General features: G+C 44.8%; 1 protein-coding gene across 2 annotated transcripts in view; it reads left to right on the top strand.

Annotated features, from left to right (window-relative positions):
- The first annotated feature begins 5,241 nt into the window (after positions 1–5,241).
- TRABD2A (TraB domain containing 2A) overlaps positions 5,242–23,176 on the top strand; it is a 75,934-nt gene continuing 57,999 nt past the window's right edge. The window contains exons 1-2 of one of the 2 annotated variants that reach the window (XM_088155983.1): positions 5,242–5,631; positions 13,500–14,060. In XM_088155983.1, the coding sequence (XP_088012109.1) occupies positions 5,506–5,631; positions 13,500–14,060 (687 nt within the window). In that variant the 5' untranslated portion in view covers positions 5,242–5,505. The remainder of the gene's footprint in view (positions 5,632–13,499; positions 14,061–23,176) is intronic. The other variant, XM_088155982.1, reaches the window with a different exon arrangement.

Raw genomic sequence — 23,176 nt, 5'->3', positions numbered from 1 at the left:
GAACTGCATGAAACTTTCTCAGCATGCTGTTTCTTTAATTTCCCTGGGACGTATTGCAGTTAGTGAAGCAAACTGTCTATGTAACTCTTCACAAGGTCTGAGCTTTAAACGCATTGAGGCAGGGACGGCTATTAGCTGTGCAAGTCCGTATAGCAAATATGCCAGCAGGATAAACAGTGGCTCGCTGCCGAGCAAGAACACATTCGAGTGCTTCTCAGGAGGCAGGTTTGAAAGGGTTGGAAAATGCATGGCAATTCTGTGGTGCTACAAATGATTGCTCTGACCTTTGCCACCCCAAAGAAAAATTCCACCCCACTGAAGTCAGTATCCTGAAAAACACCAAAAATGGTTTCTCTTGTGCTGGAGCTTCACTCCCATGATGCACTCCATGTTACTGCTTCAAGAAATGCAAGCAGTGCTCATAATGTATTTATCTGTTAAAAAAAAAAAAAAGGCACCTTATATACTGTTAAGACAACATTTTGTAACAAGTTACTGTTGCTTACATATTGTCTTCATCTCTGACATGGTTGCTCACATTTTTTAGAGCAAGTTATAAAATCAGGAGAAAATAAGTGTTATTTCTTGGAAAACTCCCCTCTGCTTTGTGGAAAATCCTTAATTATAGTTGCTAAAAAACAAGGATAGCTTTTCTCCCCCAAAGGCACCCTGGGGAAAAAAAAAAGCTAATTTAATGGATAAACTGAATTCAATGCATATCTAAGTGGTCTAAATTTCTTTCAGTTATTCCAAAACAAAGCTGTCCTGATATTTCCTAGAAGACAACAGAAATATACCTATGTAAACTAAAGATTTTACAAATTTTGGAGCTTTCCTGAGGGGCCCAGTCTTTCCAGCTGCTTCCCAGAGGGATGCTTATGTGCATAGGACTAAGGTACATCCGAGTTTTCAGGACTGATTTCCCCTCCATCTTTCCTCCAGCCCAGCGAAGGGCTTGAAAAGGCCGTGCAAAGAGAAGAGGGAGTGTTGCACCCCTCCTTCCCAAGGCCGAGGCAGCTGTTTTTCTGCCAGTAGGGCTGAGGGCCATGTATAGGCTAGCTGTGGGGCTCCAGTTCCCACACAGAGAGAGAGACTAAATCCTTATTTACTGAATTTAATAAAATTATGCATTAATCACATTCATTTTCTCCAATCCTTTGCTTTTTTTCCTTCCAACATTGTGAACTACTAACTGACTAACTCACAGAACTTTTTAACTATTTTGTTAGCACTTTAGCCTCACATTTTAAATAGTTTGGGTTTTGACTGCAGTCTTATAAAAATACTTTCAGACTGGGGAAAGTGGTTTGAAAACTGTAGTTTAACTCCTTCCAGCCTGGCTTCAAATGATCCTCTCCTTTATTTCAAAAGTCCTGGGGCCTAGCACAATTCAGAGATCCCTGTTATGGTCATGTACTTTCTCTCCTTTCAATGTCGAAGAGATTTATTTTTGTTTACCTTTCTCTCTCTATTCAAATTGAGATTACTATTATTAAGATGCATTTGGAGAACAGAATTCCACTGTTTTCTGTTTATTTTTAGCTTTTGCCTAACTATGCTTGATAATTACATGTAACCACTTCACTTTGTAATTTATTCCCCGTATTTCCCTTCCAGCTGACCTAACACATTCATACAGTAACATACTACAAAGTTCACTAATCCTTTTTTATCTGGAGGCATAACTGGGGCTCTGTGTTCATGAATCTCTGAAGTCCACATCAATCCTTCTATGCAAACTTCTTTTCAAATGCAGATATACTACTTCTTCTCAACTTGATGAAAAAAGCTCCTTTGCTCCTTTATTACGTGCTTTATGATACATGTTTCATAATTTTAAATGGTAAGAAATACTCATGCTTAAATTTCATGGTTTTTAAAATGAGTTTTGAATTCATGTTCAACAGTGGGTGAATCAGAGCTGAGCTGCCTGTTAAAGGACTGTGAATATATTTCTGTCCTGAACTCTGTGCAAACCTCTTTTGTGGCAGCTTCTTCCACTCAAGGTTTACTGTGTTTGGCTGTATGAGGTGGCTTTCTTTCCTACTGCAGGTTAATGTTAGGCACATGCATAATCTGGAGATCTCTCAGGCACGAGTGTGATGTGCCACATGCAGACATGGATGCATGCCATCCCAATTAGCATGTACAGGAGTTTTGGACTGTGATGCTCTGCAGATCTGTCACCAGTAACATCCACTTGAGGAGACTTGTGCCTCTGACAGCCTCTCAGCCATTTCCACGTAAGTGCTCATATGGCCTGGGAAAATAACTGAAGTTAAGCATCAGTTGATGTACAAAAAAAAAAAAAAAAAAAGCAGCCTGTTTTTGCACACAGTCCAGATCACCTCTTGGCCCCACCTGTAGGCATACCTAAAGCTTGGGATGTGAGTGTGGGCAACTGCTTGTGCAAGACAGCTGCTTCAGCTAGCTGCTCAAACTGTGCTGCTGTAAGACACACAGCTCCTTCAATCACCTTGAATTAAGTACTAACTAGTGACAACTCAGGCCGCAGACTCTCTGTGGTCTAAGGCCCTGATCCAGAAAAGCATTTAAGTTTGTTTACCCTTTCTGTACAATGTTCATAAGCACATGCTTGGATGTAAGGACATTTTGAAGTCCTATTGAAATAATTTTGCAAGGGACTAGGATAAACAAGTCCTGGCCATGCTACAGACAGAAATTTATTAAATGAAAATGTTGAGTTTATCTCCGAGGTTTCTGTTAATAGAGCTAGGGTGTGGCTTTCTAGTGAAATGTCGCAGTGCAAGTAAAAATTATTTTGGAAGTCTCTTTAACACACTGCCTTTGTATTTTCTTGTTCCCTATTTTTCATTAGCAATTCACCACAAAGAATGCATTTCCCACCAATTTAAAAATATGGCCAAGCAGCATGTTAATCTGCATTGCCAGTAGGCCTGTGAGCTGTATTTCAGAAAACACTGTTATGTGTTTTGCTATTTTAAAATAAAAAGCAAGCCAAATGGTCACACAGAAGAATCAGTGTGCCAACACATCTCTTTGCCATGAAAAATTTATTCTTATTCTCTATAGATTGATCAGGGTATTGTACGAATACTATCTGTCTTTCATGCCCAGACATACATATAACCAAATGTGTGTCTGGTTTACAGCATTCCAGGGCAAAGAAAACGTTGTTGTCATGGTTTATACTGGGCTGCTAAAAGTAATGTTCAGAAAAGCTGCTTGACTATCTGTGACTGGTGGGAAAACTCACTATTTCAAGCACCAGTGTTGAATCAGGCTTCTTTTTTGGGCAGATGAAGAAAGAGGTACCATCTGCACTTCTTCCTCTGATTATTACAGGAGTACCTGAATGGCTGGTAAAATGCTAGTAGTATTTTTCCCTGCTGTAAAAAAATAATAATAATAAAAAAATTAAAATATCCTTGGTCGTATAATGCTCTTTGCTCTAAATGGTTGGCATGACCTAACAAATAGGATGCACTTCATGTATTACGCCAGAATTATTTTCCTCATCAAAATCCACAAGATTCAGATATATAGCGATGCACATAAAAGAAGGCAAAACAATGAAGGGTTTGGGATCTGCCTACTTTCTTCTGGAGGCAGCTAATTTGCACCAAAAAACCCAGACAACAGTAAAGAATGGCATCTTCTCTTTCTTTGAGCTGATGGGAAGTTTACCATGGACTCTGAACCAGAATTTAATCTTGGGATAGATATCTGGATCTCTGGGGTAGAAAAAGATGTGTTTAGAAGAAAGATATGGGAAAGCCAAAGAGATAGTGACTATCTAAGTTTGCAAAAAGCCAGAAATACATGTCTGGTGTTGCTTTGTGCATTGCATTTTCACATACACAGCTTTGGAAGGAATGGTCCAAATTAATAAAGAAATTATAATAGTCTTTTAAGACCATCTTTGTTTGTTCTGTGTACTAAGGCCACAGGTCGGTCAGGGCTGTTTAAAAAAAGAAACAAAACAACAAACAAACCCCAGTCAGAAGAAACGTCATTCAGCCCCTCAGGACAGTGAGCATAATGGTCACTACTAAGGTAGAAATTGTAAAAATACTACTACTGCATAGTATATATTACTCATATATTAATATAATAGATATTGCTAATATAATAGTATATATTACTAATATATACTATATTAATAGATAACATGTATTATTATATATAATCATACTAAGAAAAAGATGGAAAAATTAATCATAGAGAATGAGCTGCATAAAAGAAACACCTTATTCTTCTACTTAAACAAAAAGATACTGCTTCAGAGAGTGGCATGTCTTTTACCTTTCATTTGACCTCTACTGTTTTTTTATTTAAGGCCTCAATAGATTTTGGCTTTGTTGTTGGGAAGTATTTAATTAAAACAAGTAGGAATTATGCAGGAAGGATTGTTCCATACAATTACACCATACACCTTAGTGAGTCACAGATAGTTAACATTTTAGCTTCAAATGTTTACCCAGCTTAAGCCTTAAAAGTGCTAATATGCTATATATGAATTATTTACACATGCCATAATAAAATTGTCCGGACGAGACGCATATTTTAAAAGCTATGAAAGCTCATTATTTTAATTTGCACTGGATTAAAACCTGGTGCATTTCCGGCTTTTTGCAACATTTTAAAGACTGTGCTTAACAGCAAGATGTACTTTTGTGAAGATTTAAACACTAGCCTCCTCGGCAGGAACGGCTGAATTTCGCTATTTGAGGCTGATATATTCTTCAGCGTTATTTTTGACCATGTAAGGCTCACCCTTGGAGCATGGTACTAATAACGCCAAGTTCAGAGGTTCGATCCCTGCATAGGCCATTCACTGAAGAGCTGGACTCAGCGGTCCTTGCGGGTCCTGCTCCAACTCAGAATATTCGGCGATGCCATGAACGCTGCTTGTGGAAAGCACACCGGCCGCACAACTTCGGGATGGCCGCCCGTGAAACAAGAAGGAGTCAGCATAATTCAAGCCGGCGGCCGGTAAAAAGAGCTTGTGAAGAAAGACAATATTCCATCCTATGTTCACGCAAGGAGAGCGGTACGAAGAGCAGAGACCCAGGCGGGCAGGCGCAGGGCGGACAGAGCCGGGGCGCGGCCGGCTCGCCCAGGGCTGCGGGACGGGGGCGCGGCCGCCCCAGCCCTCGGGGCCAGGAGAGGTCCCGGCGTGGCCCGGCCCGGCCCGGGACCCCCCCGAGGCCTCCCCACTGCCCGCCCCCGCTGCGACGGGCCCCGCGCCCTCCCCTTCCTCCCCCGCCCCGCAGGGACCTTTAAAGAGGAGGGGGCAGCGACTGGAGGCCTTGGCCGGGGCAGGGGGCCACTCCTGCGAGAGCGCTGGGGGCGAGTCCGACGGCCAAAAACTAAAAGGAAGGAGGAAGAGAAAAAAAAAAAGAGGCAAAAGAAGTTAAAAAAAGAAATAAGTTAAACGGGAAGTGCGGAAGCAGGGAAAGGTGGAGGGAAAGAACAGAAAGCGCAGGGGGACGCGGTCCGCAGGCTGCGAGCAGCGCGAGGATGGTGCGCCCCGGCGGGCTGTGCCGCCTGCTGCTGCTGCTGCTGCTGCTGCTGCTGCAGGGCTCCCTCCTCCTGCTGGCCACTGCCCGGCACGGCCGCGCCGCCGCCTGCCCGCTCCGCAGAAAGGTAAGCGCCGCCGGGGCTGCCCTCCTGCCCGGGACTGCCCTCCTGCCCGGGGTACCCTGCCGTGCGCTCCGCCCCGCCCCGCTCCGGCAGCGCGGGGCACCGGGTGCGGTCCCCTCGGGGTGCGGTGACGGGAGGGGGCGGTGTGCGGGGCCGCCCCGGCCGCGGCTCAGTCCTCTCGGTCCGGCGGGCGCGATGCGCCGAGCTCGGGCGGCAAGCACTCGGCAGCGGCTTCCCGGGACTGTGCGGTAGGGTGCTGTGACCTTACACCCATCCCTGGGTGCTGACGGAAGAGCGTGACGGGGGAGGAGGCCCGCGGGGTGAACCCCAGCAGGATCTTGCCTGCCTGAGTAGCTGGGTTGCTCGCCAGAAGACGGACTGGCTGAGAGTGACTTGGTGGCACTATTCCACGCAGGTGTACCGCCTAGTCCCACTTCAGAACGCTGGGCGTGCTGGAACAGGTTCGGACCAGCACATGGCCATTTGGCGTGGAAACCCGGCTACACGTTATGTTAGGTTCTGCTCGTCTCCTAAGCTTACCAGGTTGACTGCAGTAGCCAGGAGCAACATGTGCTGACTTAGCTCCGGTGGGTGGTTAGCATGGCAGAGGATCGGTGCTGTGTGTTAGAGGTGATGCTATGGCCAGTGTGAAGCTTGTGTTAATGTTGGGTGTCTGTCATTTCTGTGAAAAATCAGAAAAAGTCGTTCTCATTGGAGCTTCTGAGATAAAAGTACCAAAAATTATGTAGGAAAAGCCTTCTTGAACTTACTTTGTGTTAACAGGCCATCTATGCTGTCTGTTGGCATCTGCTTGGACCTGACGTGCTTCTGGGATATGTGTGCCACCTTGCCACCACTTCACCTTCCCTCCCAGGCAGGGTTAACTCCACCAGCACAGCTCGTAAGGAAACTGGAAGCCCTTAGAAGTAAGTGCAGACCTGCTGCACTGGGGAGGTGCCAAAGCCACAGCAGGCTCACTGCAGGGTAGGTGTGAGAAAGTTTTGCAACTGAAGAAGGTCTGCTCTGTGACTTTACTCCGCTCTCTCACCTGCTCATGCTCCTATATGTAGCCCTTGTTCTTGGGACCTTCCTGCCTCTGTGAGCATGCTGGTTCCCTAGAATGTATTCTCCTGGGATTTAGGGTTTTATGGAATCAGCCATATGCCAAACTACATGTGCTTCACTGGAGGTGTCTGCCTGAGCTTGAGTTAATCAGAGCCTAGCCCTGTCTTGTGGTCTTTACAATTTGATTGGAACCAGTTTGTCAGCTGGATTTGTAGGTGGCCAGCTGTGACACTGCCATAAAGCCAGGTCAAGCCTCTGGAGTGGGTGCCCTCTTCTCCTTGAGGGCACGAGGTGCAAAAGCCTGTGGCCTGGTACGAAACTACTGCATGGAGCTAGTGAGAGCAAGGGCAAAGAGGACAGCTCCTGACCAGAAGTCATACTGGAAATGGATAACTTCATAGATTGGGTGGGATGCGCAGGAGTTTTTTCTCAGGAAAAATTGACTGGACTTCTGCCAGTTGCTAGCAAGACTGGAGGTGAAATGTGTTAATGGTAGGTAATTATCTGCTGATTACTCTGTCATTAAAATGTGAGACCACCTGTAGTTCTGGAATAGACAGGCCATTTCCGAGGGTCATTAAGATAGTGGTAATAACCACACTGTCTAGGAATGGCAGCATCTGCCTTATTTACAAAACTGTTGAGTTTATCCCTATGATTATTTATATGAACAGGAAAAATATACTGTCTTGTTCCTGCATCACCATGGATGACTTTTTAATTTACATTAGTTCTTTATAGGATTCCTTTTCTTACCTCTCTTAGACAGGGCTAACTTTCTTCTTTTTGTCAGGTTGCCTCAGTCTCTGCCATGAAAAAAGTATGCATGTTGTTGCCTGAAAAACTACTATTTTAAGGAATGAACCTACAGTTCTTCAGAAGGCTTTCTCATCGTGACTCCAAATTATAGTTAAAGCTACAACCAATAATGTGCCTTATCATTCGCAAAAAAAAAAAAAAAAAAAAAAAGTGTGCTGGAATCTTCTTGGGTTGTATTCCAGATACTAAATAATGTGGTCTGGTACTGCTTTCTTTTTGTTTAACGTTGGCGTGTATAGGAAAAATCAAAGCCAGAAATCAGGGATTAATTGTGGAATGCTGGTAGTTGTAGTTAGTATTTTATGATGTGTTGTTTCTGATAAAGGGCCAATTAATCTATATGGCTACCTCTCCCCATAAATGCCCTTTGGCAGAGTAAGTCATCTGTCTGTTCTTAACCTGTGGCTTTTTAGTTAAAAACCTTATTTTCATTTCTGCCACTTTGGATGTGCTCTTTTAGTAGCTGTAGCCAGTGCACTGTTCATCCCCAAGTGAGTTCTGCTTTAAATCTTAAGTGGAGTTTGAGAGTGTCGGTAATGCAGGTGGGTAAAAGCTCAAGATAAGTACTACTAAAAATGTGGTTAGAATTTTTGTAAGTGTTACCATAGTTGCATGGGCATGTAGCATGGTGAGCAAAATCTTTGCATCAATTAGGCATAGAGGACCATGACAAGATAGGACGCCAGGATAGATGAGAGAGGGAGAGAGCCATGTAGGGAGGGCTATAGGGCTGCCTGCCTGGATGAAATATTGCATGCCATGTACATTGGCTTCTGTAGCAAGCAAGAAAAATAAGGCATGAGAATATTGTAGATTGAGAAACAGTGCTGCAGTTCTGGGCTGAGGTTTAGAAGGTGTGGCTGAGAGATCAAGTGGTGAATATTAAGAATCCTGAGAGGCAGTGAAGCCACAGAGGGCACCTACATGCACAGTCAGGTATATACACTTTGTGCTTTGAAATGCATAGTCTGCATAGATGAGATAGAAGATGGAAGGAAGCAGAACTCATGTAGAAGGAAGCAGACCAAGTGTAGATTGTCCATGTCTGGAGTTCCCATCCAGTTCTTTAGTCTCTAGACAGCAGTTTTCCTCTGCCTCTGAGCCTTCATTCCCTGCATCACCACTGCCTTCTGTCTTTACTTTTCTATTTAGTTTTTTGTACTCCCATGCTCTTCTGGGTGTTTGGAGTGCTGTCACTAGATGAATTCTTTGTTCCTCTCGGTGTTTTTCTGAATTGTTTTCTGGATGTTTGCCAATTTTATTTTTGTTAGTACGTCATTCAGCCCAATTTGAGCTAGTTTCTCTGAAAAGAAATGACACTTTCTGTGATTTTCTTTGGCGCTTCTCTTTCAGAAGAGTCATTACTGCCTCACTTGAAGTGATGTATGATATCTGACAAACACAGTAGTATTTGTGTATTTGAAGACTACAGGTTGCATCCTATAATGGATCTATAAAGAGGGCTGAAAAAGCAAGCTGTTTGTGCTAGTCAAAATGAACAAAATCTGAGGCTTGGGATTTTTTAATCAAAAAGAAGGAACTTTAGCTCCCAAGGAAATAAATTGCACCATGCTTTTCCAGAATTTTTGTAGTGGCTGACACCGTTGTCCCATCATGTTTGGGAAGTGTTGTCTGTCCCCAGTGCACCTCAGCAGATAGTCAAGTTTGTCCCGTGTGCAGCCTTGGCTGAGAACGAGGCTTTCCAAGTCTTGTTGTAGGGAGTGTGTCCCACAAGTCCCAGTGCATTCTCTGTGACAGTGTCAGCTTTTTCACCTGGGGAGGTAAGGCAGAGGAGAAGGCACCACGCCATAGGGTGAGCATTCAGAAATACCTTGATCTGGTGATTCTTTGAATCTTTGTGTAGCAGCAAGTTGGGAGACCTGTGTTCTCTCGTGAGAGTGCTGCTCTTTCCCCTTGCTCAGGGTTTTTCCTATGATCAGTAATGCATTGCGTATCACCTTTAAATTGTAGAGTGGAGACAAAAATATGTATCTGTGCATCTTGATATATTCACGAACGTTTTTGTTGTTATGCTGCTGGAAATGAAATTCCTCAAGCTGTGCAGCCCAGCTGCCATAAGCCTCCAGCATAACACTTCGACTGTAATTTGTGTGTTTGAAAGCACCTTTTTTTTTATTGTCACAGCTGTTTTGAAGGATCTTACTGCAAAGGAAAATTGGGCTGTAACACTTTTATCTACTGCATGCTCTCAGGGAAGTGAGGTGCTGCAGTTATGGTGTGTGATGTGACGCTGAACAAGCCTCAGCGCTGCTCCTGTGCTATTTTATGGCTACCTAGAGCACTCTTCAACAGCTTCCCTTTTATGGTGTTGGGATGAGATTATATCCTTGCTTTTCCCTCTCTGAAGCTGTATTTAGACATGCGAGAGCTTCAGGAGGTGGGCAGGGAGATGGGAGTGCCCGAAGATACACCAGGGGAAGACAGACCTACTCAGGCAGAGCAAAGGGTTTTGTCCCTTCCCTGCTCACACAGAGCAGTAACAGGAGGCTGTTTGCAGGGGTCTGGCACAGAGGCAGAGCAGTGCTGGGATTCCAGTCTCCACTTTGGAAGGAAAAGGAGATGCCAAAAGAGCGTGAGGCACTAGCATGTCTGGAGCAGCTGTAGTCATCTTTTAGAGCTTTGTGAGCTTTTGGAGCCATCTTTTAGAGCTTTGTGAGCTCCCCATGTGCCCTCACTTGGTGGTAACAACTGCTGGTGCTTGGAAAGGGAAGCTTCCCGTCAGTGGTGGTAAACTGAAGTTGCTCTGTCTTCTCATGCTGATTCCAAGCTTTCTGTGAAGGAAAGTCTGAGTGGTTCTTAGGGTGATTTCTCAAGTTCATGACTATTCCTTTTGACTTGCAAGTGCCAGCAAGAGTGCTCAGCTGCTTTGCTTTGTAATGTCAAGGTCTCAAGAACTACTTGAAAATTTTTGCTATGGTTCAGCCTTCTTTCCTTCTGCCTGTGCTACAGGCTCTTTAAAGGAAGACTTCATGTGCTCTGTTCCTGATGGCCGGTTTTATTTCTTCAGAGGTACCACTGGTAGTTGGCAGTGCTCTGCTGTCGATATCCAAATATGAAAGTTGTGGGGATAAGCAGAGAGAAAAAAAGGTGTATAATGCCAAAAGCCTTTCTAGCTGGGCTGTGTGCAGTAGGGCAGACGAGTGCTAATGATCATGTTAGAGTTGTTACCAGTCTTCTGGGCTTGAGCCTTCTTGCTGGATTTATTGAGGAGCTGAAAAGCTGGCTGGTGACCACTCGTTCTGTACAACTCCTTGCAGTCATAGCTGGTTTAGTGCAGTCCCACAAACATGATCAGACTTGCGTGAAGAGAATGAGTATTGACCTTCTAACCTCATGCCTGTCCCAGGTACCTTGTGTGTCTTTATACTTGCAGTAGATAGCAGCACTTCTGGTCATTCCTCCTTGCTGCCTGACCACTACTTCCAGTTCATTTCTCACTACAGTGGCATGCCCTTTTGTTTTCCCCTCCTGGCTAGACAGAAGGGAGAACCCTGTCTCCTTTTTCCTCTTGTTTTATTTTGCATATTCATTCTCCTGTATTCTTCCTAGATCTATGCTAGATTTTTATTCACCCGTTGCTCTGTGTCTTTTGTACCCCCCGATGCTCTTCATGTTTGTTCTCCCTTCTTCCTATGGTCTTAAGGGGAGTTTCTGTGCTCTGTAATTCAGGTGTGCATTTCAGGACTTTTATATAGCATTTGGAGTTGCAGAATGGTATTGCCAGAATCTGAAGTATCCTTCAGACTCTTGATATGCTGCAGAACAGTCTGAAGAGCCCTTTGGAATATATTTAGTTTGTACAATGCTCTTGGGCACATGGTGCAGTTTTTGGGGTTCTCCCGTGCAGCTCCAGAAATTTGACTTCAGTGATCCCTGTGTGTCCTTTTCAGCTCAGGATATTCTATATTTTATAGTCCGTGCAGATGAGGTGTACTGGTGATAGCACTTCGCTGAAATGCTACCTGATCTGTGTCCTGGTTTTGATGTACAGAGCTGCTGGAGAAGGTTGTCTGGGGTGAGCCATTGCAGAGCAGTCTTTAAGATTAACCCTTCTGACCCTGAGTCTTTAGTGTCAGAAATTTATAGTCAATGTGCTTCCAGTAAATTCCTCCAAGCAGCCTGTTCTACTTTTGGCAGTCAGGCAGGCTTCTTAGATCAGCACACATGCACAGTTAGCCCCAGTGCTGAGGTTAGAGTTATCTGCTGGCTCAAGACTGACCAGATGTTTGAGTGCATCTGGAAGCCTGTTCTTTTACTTAGGCATGCAAAGGCTACCTCTTCCTGTCTGTGCAGACAGACACTGCTTGTGTCCGTTGTTCCAGTAAGTACTGCTGCACCGGTCAGGTGCTGTGGGTGATGAAGGTTGTGCCTACTGCTGGTGTAAAGTGAGTTGGAAGGATTCAAGAAGGATACATGTTGTCCCATCTGTTCTTCTGTCCTGTGGGAGCACCACAGCCCTGTATTGAGGTATCTCAGGTGATGCTGTGAGGTGTATTTTCCAGCAGAACAAATTTAAATCTGATTCTAACTTCCTGATGGCTGTGACATTTGAGAGCTTTTAAAAGTTAACTTTAAAAAATATGCTTTTTAAAAAATGTCTCTGTGTTTACAAGTGTATGCCCTGAAACCACAGGCCAAATTTGGCCTGCAGAAAAAAATTTTTGCTTATTTTCCAAGGTATTTCATGCTCTTCTCTGCTACTCAAGGAAGAGTACTGGGCTATGAGGAGTCTTTGCTGGGTGTCTGTCTGCTGTGTGCAAAACTTCATTTCTGCCTGCTCCAGCAAGTCTGCCTGCCAGCTGTGTTTTGTGTTACTCATTTTCTTGGTGTCTTGCTGTTGTGGTGTAACCCCAGCTGTCAACCAAGCACTGCACTCATTAAATTCCCATTCCATGCAAGAGAGGTTGCAAGAGAGCATTGGAAGGGTGAAAGTGTTGGGTTCAGATAATGACAGCTTAATAGCGAAAGCAAAAGTCATGCACACAAGCAAAGCAAAACAAGGAGTTCATTCACCAGTTCCTGGGGCAGGCAGGTGTTCAGCCATCCTCAGGAAAGCAGGCTCCATCACGCATAGCAGTGACTTGAGAAGACAAACCCCATCATTTTGAAAGTCCCCTCTCCTCTCCTCCCACCCTCCCTGGCTTTTTGTGCTGAGCATGATGCCATATGGTATGGAATATTGCTTTGGTCATTTAGGGTCAGCTGTCCTGGTTATATCCCCTTCCAGTATCTTGTGCTCCCTCAACATGCATGCTCCCAGTCATACGACAGAGAGGAAAGGCCTTGGCTCTGTGCAAGCACTACTCAGCAATAACAAAAACATCTTTGTTATCAGCACTGTTTTCAGAACAAATCCAAAACTCAGCCCCATACTAGCCACTGTGAAGAAAATGAACTCCAGTGCAACCAGAACCAGCATACTCAAAGTGGGAAGTTAACTCGTGATGCTGCACCACCTTCTGACTAAGAGTCACAGCAGTTTCTTTGATGAAAGGTGCATTGCTGTACTGAAGTGAGAGGTGAAAGTGATAGAAATCCTGCTGTCTTGCTTGGCTTCAGCAAAGTGATGCCAATTTTTTACTTGATAAAAGGCAGCATTTGGGTAGGTGTTGTGTTTGAATCATGGTGTACTAGGGCTGTGCTCTGCTGCTGCTTTTGGTAGATACCCAGATGGTGTAGCAGGTCATGTTATTTTTGAGAAGACACAGTATTACCTTTCAGGAGGAGAAACCCCAAGCCAATATTCTTATGTTTTTATTTAATGAAAATGGAATTTTTACCTCAGGACCTGAGAAAAACAATGGTCAAAGAGGACTTTATGTGAGCAACTATAGGAAAAGTCCATGCTGGCAAGCTGCTGAGCCAGGTGACCTGCTGGCTTGGCACCATGTTTTCCTTAAGCCCTCTGCTGCAGTGGCCTGCTGTAAATGTGTGTACTTACTCAGCTGTGTCTCCCTCTCTCCCAGCAAAATGAGCTGAACTCCTTCCTGTGGACAATCAAGAGAGATCCCCCATCTTATTTCTTTGGCACCATCCATGTCCCGTACACACGTGTCTGGGATTTCATCCCAGAGAACTCCAAGAAAGCCTTCCAGCAGAGCCACATCGTATACTTTGAGCTGGATCTTACTGATCCCTACACCATCTCAGCTCTCACCAGCTGCCAGCTCCTGCCACAGGGGAAGAATCTCCAAGATGTGCTGCCCCGTGACATCTACCGCCGGCTGAAGCGGCACCTGGAGTATGTCAAACTCATGATGCCGTCCTGGATGACTCCAGATCAGCGGGGCAAAGGGCTGTATGCAGACTACCTCTTCAATGCCATTGCTGGCAACTGGGAGCAGAAGAGGCCAGTCTGGGTGATGCTGATGGTGAACTCCCTGACAGAGGTAGACATCAAGTCACGAGGTGTGCCTGTCCTGGATCTGTTCCTGGCCCAGGAAGCGGAGCGGCTGAGGAAGCGAACGGGCGCTGTGGAGAAGGTGGAAGAGCAGTGCCACCCGCTCAATGGGCTGAACTTCTCCCAGGTGAGGCGGAGTGGTGTGCAGGGTGCCAGGCTGGCTGCTGAGCTGGATATCACAGCAGCAGCATGGGCTGGGTGTGGGGTAAGTGCTTTCTACCCAGAGACTTGTGTCTGCTCCCTGCAGCCTGTGCCTTTGCCTGCATCCTCAGGAGAATTTGCTAGCACAACAGATGAGGCCAGAGATAAATTCATCCAGGCCTGGGAAGACCACTGTTTTCTTCCTTGGGCAGCCTTGAGCATGTTCTACCCTCAGAGACACTGGACCTTTTGGATGTGTGTTCTCTGACTCTGACTGGGCTGCCCTGCAGGAGCTCAGGACAGACTGGGGCTCAGTGTCCAAACTTGGTTTTGTAATAGCAAGTTAAAAAGAAAGAAATTATTATTTGGGGAAAACAGGGGTGCTGTGAGTAGTGCTGAGAAGTAATTTCTGGTTGGAAAGCATCACAATGAATATTTTGATGTCCTCAGAAGCAGAGGCCCATCATCCACACTGGGAAAAGCATTTTTTTGTTTGTTGTTTTTTTTTTCCCCTTTGTTACCAGGTAAGAGTCAGTACAGCTCTGCTTTCTTCAGGGAGCTTCACAGACTAGTACAGGCCCTTGTGCAAATGCCTTTGGGTTTGTAAACCTGTTGTTCATGCAGCAGGATGATGTCTGTGTTGTCCATGTGTTAGATGAAGTGCTGCTCTCTGAACAAAATATACCAGGCAGCAGTGTCTGTTGCTGTCTCTGCCCAGTGGGATCACAGGCATAATGTTGCTCTCTAATGTGGGGTACCTTTGCTGCAGGGTGGTGCTAGTTAGGGGAGTGGAAATGGCATTTGCTTAGGAATAATCGAAATCTGCATTTTGCAGTATGCCCTAGTAGCACAAGATGGAAAGACCTTTAGTCATAGGGCTGGAGAGTTTTGACTGATGCCCGACCCTCTCCTGTGCATTCTGAAGCCTGTCCTGTTTGGAAGGGAAAGAGCAGAAGGTGAGTGCAGGGCAGCAAGTGCAGGGACAGCAGCTCAGGACAAATACGTGAAGTGCTGCTACCCCAGACAACATTGGTGGGGAGACCGTGGTGCAGGGAATAGCACAACAGCCCAGGCTGCGTAACTTGAGCAGTCCCTAACTGCAGGCAGGGCTTCTGCACTTCTCTTTTCCATTGTTTGGAGCTGGACCACCTCATTTGCATCTCCAATCTTTTGCTTAACATGATGCTATGAATCCTTATGCTGTTGCTGTTTGTTTGAAGCTAACCTGGGAATAGGCTGAGAAGTCCCTCCTTTTCTGCCTCTTACCTGGTTGAGGATTTATAAATATTATTGCCCATGTTTTTCTTTTGCTGGCATTGCCCCTATAGTTTATCATTATCAAAGTGGAGGCATGGACATTTTTCTCCACGGCCTCGTAAGAAAGTAGTAGGGAGACTGAGAAATGCTGATTGCAAATCATGTCCCTGATAAGCTTATGTAAATGTTGACTCTTAGTCCTTCACAGCTTTCTTTAAAGAGCAGCTGGTTTTGTGCTGTTCTGCAGATGAGATAAATACCAAGTGATCCAAGAAGCTGCATGGGCAAGGGACACAGAACTGTAACATCCAGAACTGCCTTTTGAGAAAGCCAGAGAGACAAAAACTGCAGGAGAAATCTGCCTCTAGTTGGGAAATTCATACCCGTGGTTGCCCCGCCGTGAGTGGAGGTGTGCATTTGCATCAGGAAGGCTGCAGCTCCTCCCATGCCTGCTCACTTCCCAGGGAAGGAGTACGCTGTCCCTTGAAGGAGCAGGTCTGGAGCAGCTACTGCACTGCAAATTCACACTTCCACTGCTGCCCACTACAAGATTTCCAGTGCAGGCAGCTTAAGGAAAAGGAAAACTGGAGACAGATGATTTTTGTACTTGTAAGCCAATTTCATGGCTGTTTCAGAAACTGACTTGTGAGCTCTCATGGTTGGCAGTTGTGTAAGTCTTTGATTTCAGAGCTTTCTTGTCAATTTGTTCATGCAGTAGAGTTAATTGCATGTTTAATAGAAACCAAAGAGTTTGAAATAGGTTCTTTGAAAATTATTCCCTTTAATGTTCTGCTGTTTGGAAACCGGCACTATTGGGCCACTTCTGTGACTGCTTTTCAAACAAGCAAACACACAGGAATGACTTAGAAACTTCTTTTGGGGAAAGTGGAAAAAAAACCCCATAAGGAATAGTCTAACACTGTACAAGAAATACCACAGGATCACAGATAGGCCTGAGTTGAAAGGGCCCTCAAAGATCACTTAGTTCTATCCCCCTGCCATTGGCAGGGACACCTTTCACTAAGATCAGGTTGCTCAGAGCCACATCCAAACTGGCCTTGAACACTTCCAGGGATGGGGCACTCACAGCTTTTCTAGGCAACCTATGCCAGTGTCTTACCACTCTCACAGTAAAAAAATTCTTTCTAATATCATATCTAAATCCTCTGTCTTTCACTTTGAAGCCATTCCCCCTTGTCCCTTGTAGAAAGTCTTTCTTGTAGGCTTCCTTCCCATACTGGAAGGTGCATTATATTCGCCCCAAAATCTTCTCTTTTCCAGGCTGAACAATCCCAATTATCTCAGCCTTTTCCTGTAGGAGAGGTGCTCCTTTCTTCTAATCCATCTGGGTGTCCCATTCTGGACCTACTCCACCCCCATGTTGCTGGGACCCCAGAGGTGGATGCAGGATTCTAGGTGGGGTCTCACCAGAGCAGAGGGGCAGAATCCCCTCCCTCCCCTGCTGCCCACGCTGCTTTGGATGCAGGCCAGGACATCTGTTCATCTCCAGCCTGTGCCAATACTGGGGGTTGTCCTGACTCAGGTGCAGCACCTGGCACTTAGTCTTGTAAAACTGCATGAGATTCCCATGGGCCCACTTGTCAAGCTTTTCCAGGTCCCTCTGGATGTCATCTAAGGAGATGCTTTCTTTTCTTACAGCAGAATTACATAGAAATTATTTACTTAGCAGAGAAACAAGTTCAATATTTTCAGTTTGTTTCTGCATGTCCATGGTTTGCTCTTTCTTTCACAGCCAAAATTATTCTGGCTGGTAAGGCAGACTTGCAAGTCACTTCCAAACCACGCATTGTTGCTAGCTAGGTCGCTGTTTTGATCCATTCTATTGAACAAGGCCTTGTTGGTGTATGTTATTACAGGTGAAGGTCTGGAACATTATTGTTGTCTCCCTGGGCACAGTACCTTAGTAACTGCAAAGTGCAGACAAACTCAAATTAGCAACTTTCTTCTCTTTGTAAAGAGAGAATAGCAAAAACTGGGAAAAAAAAAAAACCAAAAACCACATACAACAGCCAACAGTGCCTGTCAAGTGGCTCTTTTTGTTTGGCTTGTTGTACTAAAGACTTGGTTTATGCCTCTCTTACTTTACCTGCCAAATCTCTCTGCTCTTGTTCAGCTCAGGCTGGTTTGCCACACTGCCAAATCATAAAAGTATCATTTCTGTTCAGTACACAATGATGTGTACACAATCTGTGAAATACTTTACTGCCTTCTCAATCCTTCTCTCTTGTTCCAAATTCTGTGCAACTTCAGGAGTATGGAAGGATTATATGGAGTTTTGTCTCTATGCCAGGGACATGGTGTTTATTTTTCCTCTTTTGTGCGGTTTCCATCCTAGTTTGTTTTACAGACATGTTCTCCCACTCTATCTTCTTGCTGGGTAGTGCCTTTCTTGTTGCAATACCCTGCATAGGTCTCATTCCTGGCTGCGCCTGGGTATGTAGCCACTGCTGACTTCCAGCATGGAGTCAGTCCCTCCCAACCTGTCCTTTCCAGTTATGCTTGTGCATACATGTTTGCTGTATGGGGGGCATTAGTGCCCCAGCCCAAAACAGCTTTGTAGTTGGCTTCAGTAGTGTCATGGACGTCAGGTTAGTACTGGCTCAGAAGACAAGCAAGTGTTGGCTCTTGTACTGTGCCAGGCACTTGCTTTGGTACACTAAGGTGGTGTCCAGGCTGTATTCCTCACAAACTGGTCTGAGCTTGAACACAAGAAGTTTAGACTTACATCTGCCTTTTGTGTGGAGCCATGGTTAAGTGTGTAAACATTGTCTAGCCATCACTACTTCCTAGCCATGACCCTGGCCAGTTTGGCTTCTCCAGTACTGGGACACTTGTTAAAAGATTCTATTGCATGTTCTTGATTTGAGAGTTGTTTCCCCACATGACTTTCCTGTGGTCATACCTTGTCACAGCATTCTTCCTACCTGAGCATCTGCATACATTGCTTTATATTCAGACGTAGTCTTCAGAGCTGCCTGGGATGCAATAGGAAGCCAGGAGCCACTAAGGGCTGACTACTCATGAAATCCTGGCTCCAAATCTGGGACTGAGCACTTGAAAGTCTTATCATTTCCATCTTTCATCCAGTCCCTCATATAGCTCATTGCAGATAGGAAATGAAGCAAAATTTTCTACATTGATCATTTTCTATTAATTATGGCTTCTTTTTTTTTAATGTTTTTACTCAAAAAATAACCTTTGCAAGCAACAAAGTGCTGAGAGACTCTTCCTTTTCCCAGCACTTCCAGATTCTGAATCACTAATGGGACCATGTGAGTTGTAGACGGCTGCTTAGCAAATACAGGCCTTCTGACATAACAGCAACATCTTTTTTGCTGTTTAATCTGTGTACCCACTTGGGTGAAAGGGCCAGCCTTGATAACCCCTTGTATAAAGTTATTATTTAGGAAAAGCCTGTATTTGTGGGGAAAGTAGGAAGCAAAGACACCATTGCTTTGTTAACGAGTGTTACATGATTTATTGGTTGGTTTGGATTTTTTCCTGTTCTCAGAGAGCTAGAAATGATGCCTTGAAATTAGGTGCAAAAGATACAATATGAAATTGGTGAGATTTGTGCTAGTCTTCTCATTTAAAGTAAAGGGGGTTTTTACTGTACTTGGTAGGTCGGTTTATAATAGTTAATTTTTGGGGTGATGAGGCTAGATTTGGCAGTGTTTCCTTTCACAAGATCTTGGTTCAGGCTCATCTTTGACAATGACAGTAATGGAGAATCTCAAAGAAAGAAAAAGCAAGGAAGGACACATAGTATAAAATCTGCAAAGAGTAGATTAGATTCTGTAGTTTAGGTCCAAATTTGGAGCAGAGCAAGGCAAAGAGGAGTTGCTTGATGAAGGAGCTCACAGAGGAACAGAGGATTTTATTGCTAAACAAGTTGGATGGAACAGTACTTGCAGTAACCTGATAGCATCTGTTGCCCCATGGGTGTAACTTCAAGATTTATTTGTTAGGACCAGCCTTCTTTCCTGAGGTGATGGGAACATCAGAGTTTTCAGTGCACATGAACTGGAGCTGGAACAACTGAATTGATCCTATTTGCATCTTTGGCTGCTGGAGTCTGTGACCTAGTTTTGGTTTTGTTTCCACTTTGTGTGTAAACAAATCTGCAAGCTCCTTGTCTAGACATGAGGGATGGGGAATGGTCTGGCTGGTGGGAACCAAAATAACTAAGGCTTTGCTTATGTATTGAAATAATTACAGTTTAATTAAGATCTTTTAAACTCTCTGGGGATTTCAGGGTTCTTCCCTGAAAGTGGCATTCAGTGGTGATATGCTGCTTCTGCACTCAGAAGGGTGGGCAGTTTGTTTTGAATATCCTGGGCTCTGTGGTAGGGCTTTGAAATCCCCTGCACTTGCACTGCATATGCCTATCAGCTAGCTGGATTTTCCCATTAAAAATGTCCCTAGCTCATCAAATTACATGGCAGAAACAGAAGATGTCAGGTGGCAAAGGTGGCTTCTTCTGTCCTTGCTGCTCCCAAAGAGGTTCCTCGCTGGAACTGGCTGCCAGTTTTACAGTGTGAGCATGCCAGTGCACTTTGCTTTTCACTCAGTGAGCAAGTGCTGGACAATGAATTGTGTGCACTGCTCTGGCAGCTCTTGTGACTGGCTTATCCTGCTGACTTCTGGCAAGTGCACTAGACTGGGTTATGCTGCTGTGCACTGACAAGTAGTGCTAAACTGGTGGGCTGGTTGGCAGGTGCGCTGTGTGCATCCTCCAGCTTTGGGTGAGGGCACTGTTACTGCAGAGGAGCATAGCCCTGTCAGCAGGCTGAGGGCTGCCAGACATTGGTGGCCACTCAAGGTAGCACGCAGAAGCTTTGAGCTGAATGCTTTTTGGAACAGCTCAGCCAAAAGTAAAGAGTGTGGAGCAGGGCAGAGATACAGCCTTGGTTTAATCAGCTGTTCAGGAGTTGAGTGCTCCTGTGTGAAGCTTTGTTGTGCACGTTCTCAAGTTCTGACAGAATTACAGGGATGGATCAGGCTCTGTAAGATGCCTGATCCCAAGAGCTCACTACTTACTGCCAGTACAGAACCCAAAGCATGGGACTGTAGCTGCCAGCTTTTCCCTTGGACAAACAGGTTCAACCAGTCTGGACACCTAAAAGGCATGTGCCTGCAGAAGGTGTGGAAGACAGTTTCCTTTCACGCCTAACAACTGGACTGCGCTCCTGTTCAGTACTGGTGAGATGGTACTGGATTGCAAGATCCATGAGGATCCATGTTGGCTACTGCATCCCAACTGACAGTGTTTCTTACTCATGGCAGTGGTTCTGGAGACTAGTTTTCAGTTTTCGTCAACAATTCAGATGAAAAATAAAGCCTAGCTTTAGTTTTCATCTCTTTGATTTTGTGAGGATTTGTATTCCACTGGAGAGCCTCTGCTGTACTTGTGTGAGCATTACAGCTATAACCAGTTTGTCCTTTAATGTTCTATTTGTTGAGCCTGTCCCAGAAGTGCACATTTTCTATGTGTTAACTGTTGACTCAGCTCTTCCCAGGCCTATCAGCATCTCTCTTGTGACGTGGCAGTCGTGTGTGTGCTTGCTGCAGTGGTATTGTCACGGTCCTCATCTTTCCTTGTTTGTGCATCTGTGTTTGGCCATGGTTCTTTCAGGCACAGTGGTTTTCTAAGCATTCATGCTTGAGGCTGTCAAAATCCTTTTTATTCACACTGCTTCCCAGGGAAGAAGAAGTGTTACTGTTGTTGGTCTAGTCCCCGTCTGCTCCCTGGTCAAGGTGAACTTGCAAGCCAGCTTACATGTTCTTTCTCATCTACATTTACCTTTTTAGGTCTTCTAAGTACTGTTTCTGTTCCCCATGTCTAAAGTGTATGAAGTGTTGGTTTGTATTTCTCTAAATTCCTACTGCTATACACTTTCTTGAGAAAACTATTCATTGAACCTATTGTCTTACTGCAGAAAAGTTCCAAAACACTACAAAGGGTTTTGGAAAGGGTATGGTTTCCATTATACTTGTTGACTTAAAATGTCTATATCCAATAATTATTTGCAATAATCTTCATGAAGGCTTTCATTAGATAATTTGAAAGCTTGATTGCAAGTAGTATGAGGCTGAAAACAGCTTTAAGATAACTATATTTTTCTGACCAAAGGCAAAAAGGAAAGAGTAGGAACAATTCTTCATTTTTTGTTGATAATAGAGAAAAGATTGAGTTCCTCAATAATATTCTTATAATCCAGCAAGCTTAGAAGCTATATGCACATCCATACCAGACATCACACATTTCCAACATGCCTGGAGGAAAGATGCTCAGACACCAAGGTGTATGAACAGTTTCAAAGGGATTAGACAGATGGATGAAGGATAGTCATACCAGGGAATCTCATACATGTCTCAAGTGCCATCTCTGGCTCGAGTCATCTCTTGGTTCCTGACAGCTTGAGGTGAGGGCAGGTGTGAGTGGAGGAGCTCTTCCATAGGTTGTGGGCTTTTGCTCCACTGGGCAGATGGGGACCACTTGTTCCCAAAATGTAGCTGAGATGGGCTTGGAAGTTGATATGGAATGGGTCAGCTGAAGTAAGCTTGGCAGTGTCCCTCCTGGAGTATTCAGGCACCCACATTCTCTCCCTTTTCACAACACTTACCTTTCTTGAGTGTGCAGAGGTCACATGGGAGCAGACGAGTGCGTGGGCAGCAGTTGGCTATGCAACCTGAAACCACGGAGAGGTTTAGGAAGGTTTGTCCCTGGATCTTGAGAACACTCTTGTCAATTAAGACCAAATGTGTAACAGTGTTTAGTCTGCAATTAACTATGATGTCAATCCTGTCCTATTACTGTTTGAGGGAAGATTTAGGTAGCTGGCCTCCTGCGTTTCACAAGCTCTTTGTTCTTAACAAGATTAGCAGGATTGCTAGCTTCAGCCAGAACTCGGATTAATCTTTGACAAAAATAGATACACTCACTTGACTTCTGTGAAGTCAGTTCTGGTAAATGCTTTACAAGACTGTTCTAGCAAGTAATTTTTTTTAATGGCAGATTTTATGTGCTTTTGTATGACCTATTTTGCTTTTTGAGTGTGTCCATTAGCAACGCATAGTGTTAGAGGCTGGTTGGCATCTTACTCGCTCAAACCCTTCATTTCTATATGGATTATCAGTGTATCCCACTCCCTCTATATTACCCAGACAGCACCATGTGAGAAAAATAGGTATACGTATTTCAGGACCATCAGGCTGTCAAACCTCAAAGTAACGGGGTTTGCAACTGTGTGTCGAATCTGGCTGAATTCCCTGCAAACAAACCAGTGCTTCCAGGGGCTGCTTGATGCAGACAGCAAGTGTTATCCCATTCTCTCCAAGGTAAAAACTGAGATTCTGGCTGCCAATGCTGAGTATGTCTGGCGGAGAGTTATGATCACAGTGTCCACTTGTAATAGCTGTAGGGAGAGACCCCACTGAGACATGGTTTGTGGGGAGAATATTGTGCTTTGTTGCTGTCTTGAGAACATGTAGAGTTAGTCCCTCTGCCTTTTGGCTGGCTCATTGGGATGTCGCATAGGATGAGCCATCCTACCGTCACCAAGGACAGGGGTTTCATGGTATGCTTCACTTCGCTGAGTGGGGAGCCTGTGCAAGCCTTTTTTCACTTATGCTTCAGAGAAGTCAGCACAGGACGGCTTTATATTGTTCCTTGGCTTTGGTCTTCCATCATCTTTTGGCATTTTGAAGAGCTTCCTTTGAGCTCAGGGGAAGTGTTTGTGTTTCTCATGGGAACATATTGTATAAATAGCACCAGATGTGCTACACTAGCAGGAGAACTTGCAGTCGTGCTCTGGTGTGCTG

Source organism: Sturnus vulgaris, chromosome Z, assembly GCF_052056855.1.
Source record: "Sturnus vulgaris isolate bStuVul1 chromosome Z, bStuVul1.hap1, whole genome shotgun sequence".
Lineage (NCBI taxonomy): Eukaryota > Metazoa > Chordata > Aves > Passeriformes > Sturnidae > Sturnus > Sturnus vulgaris.
This window is presented reverse-complemented; position numbering and strand designations above follow the sequence as displayed.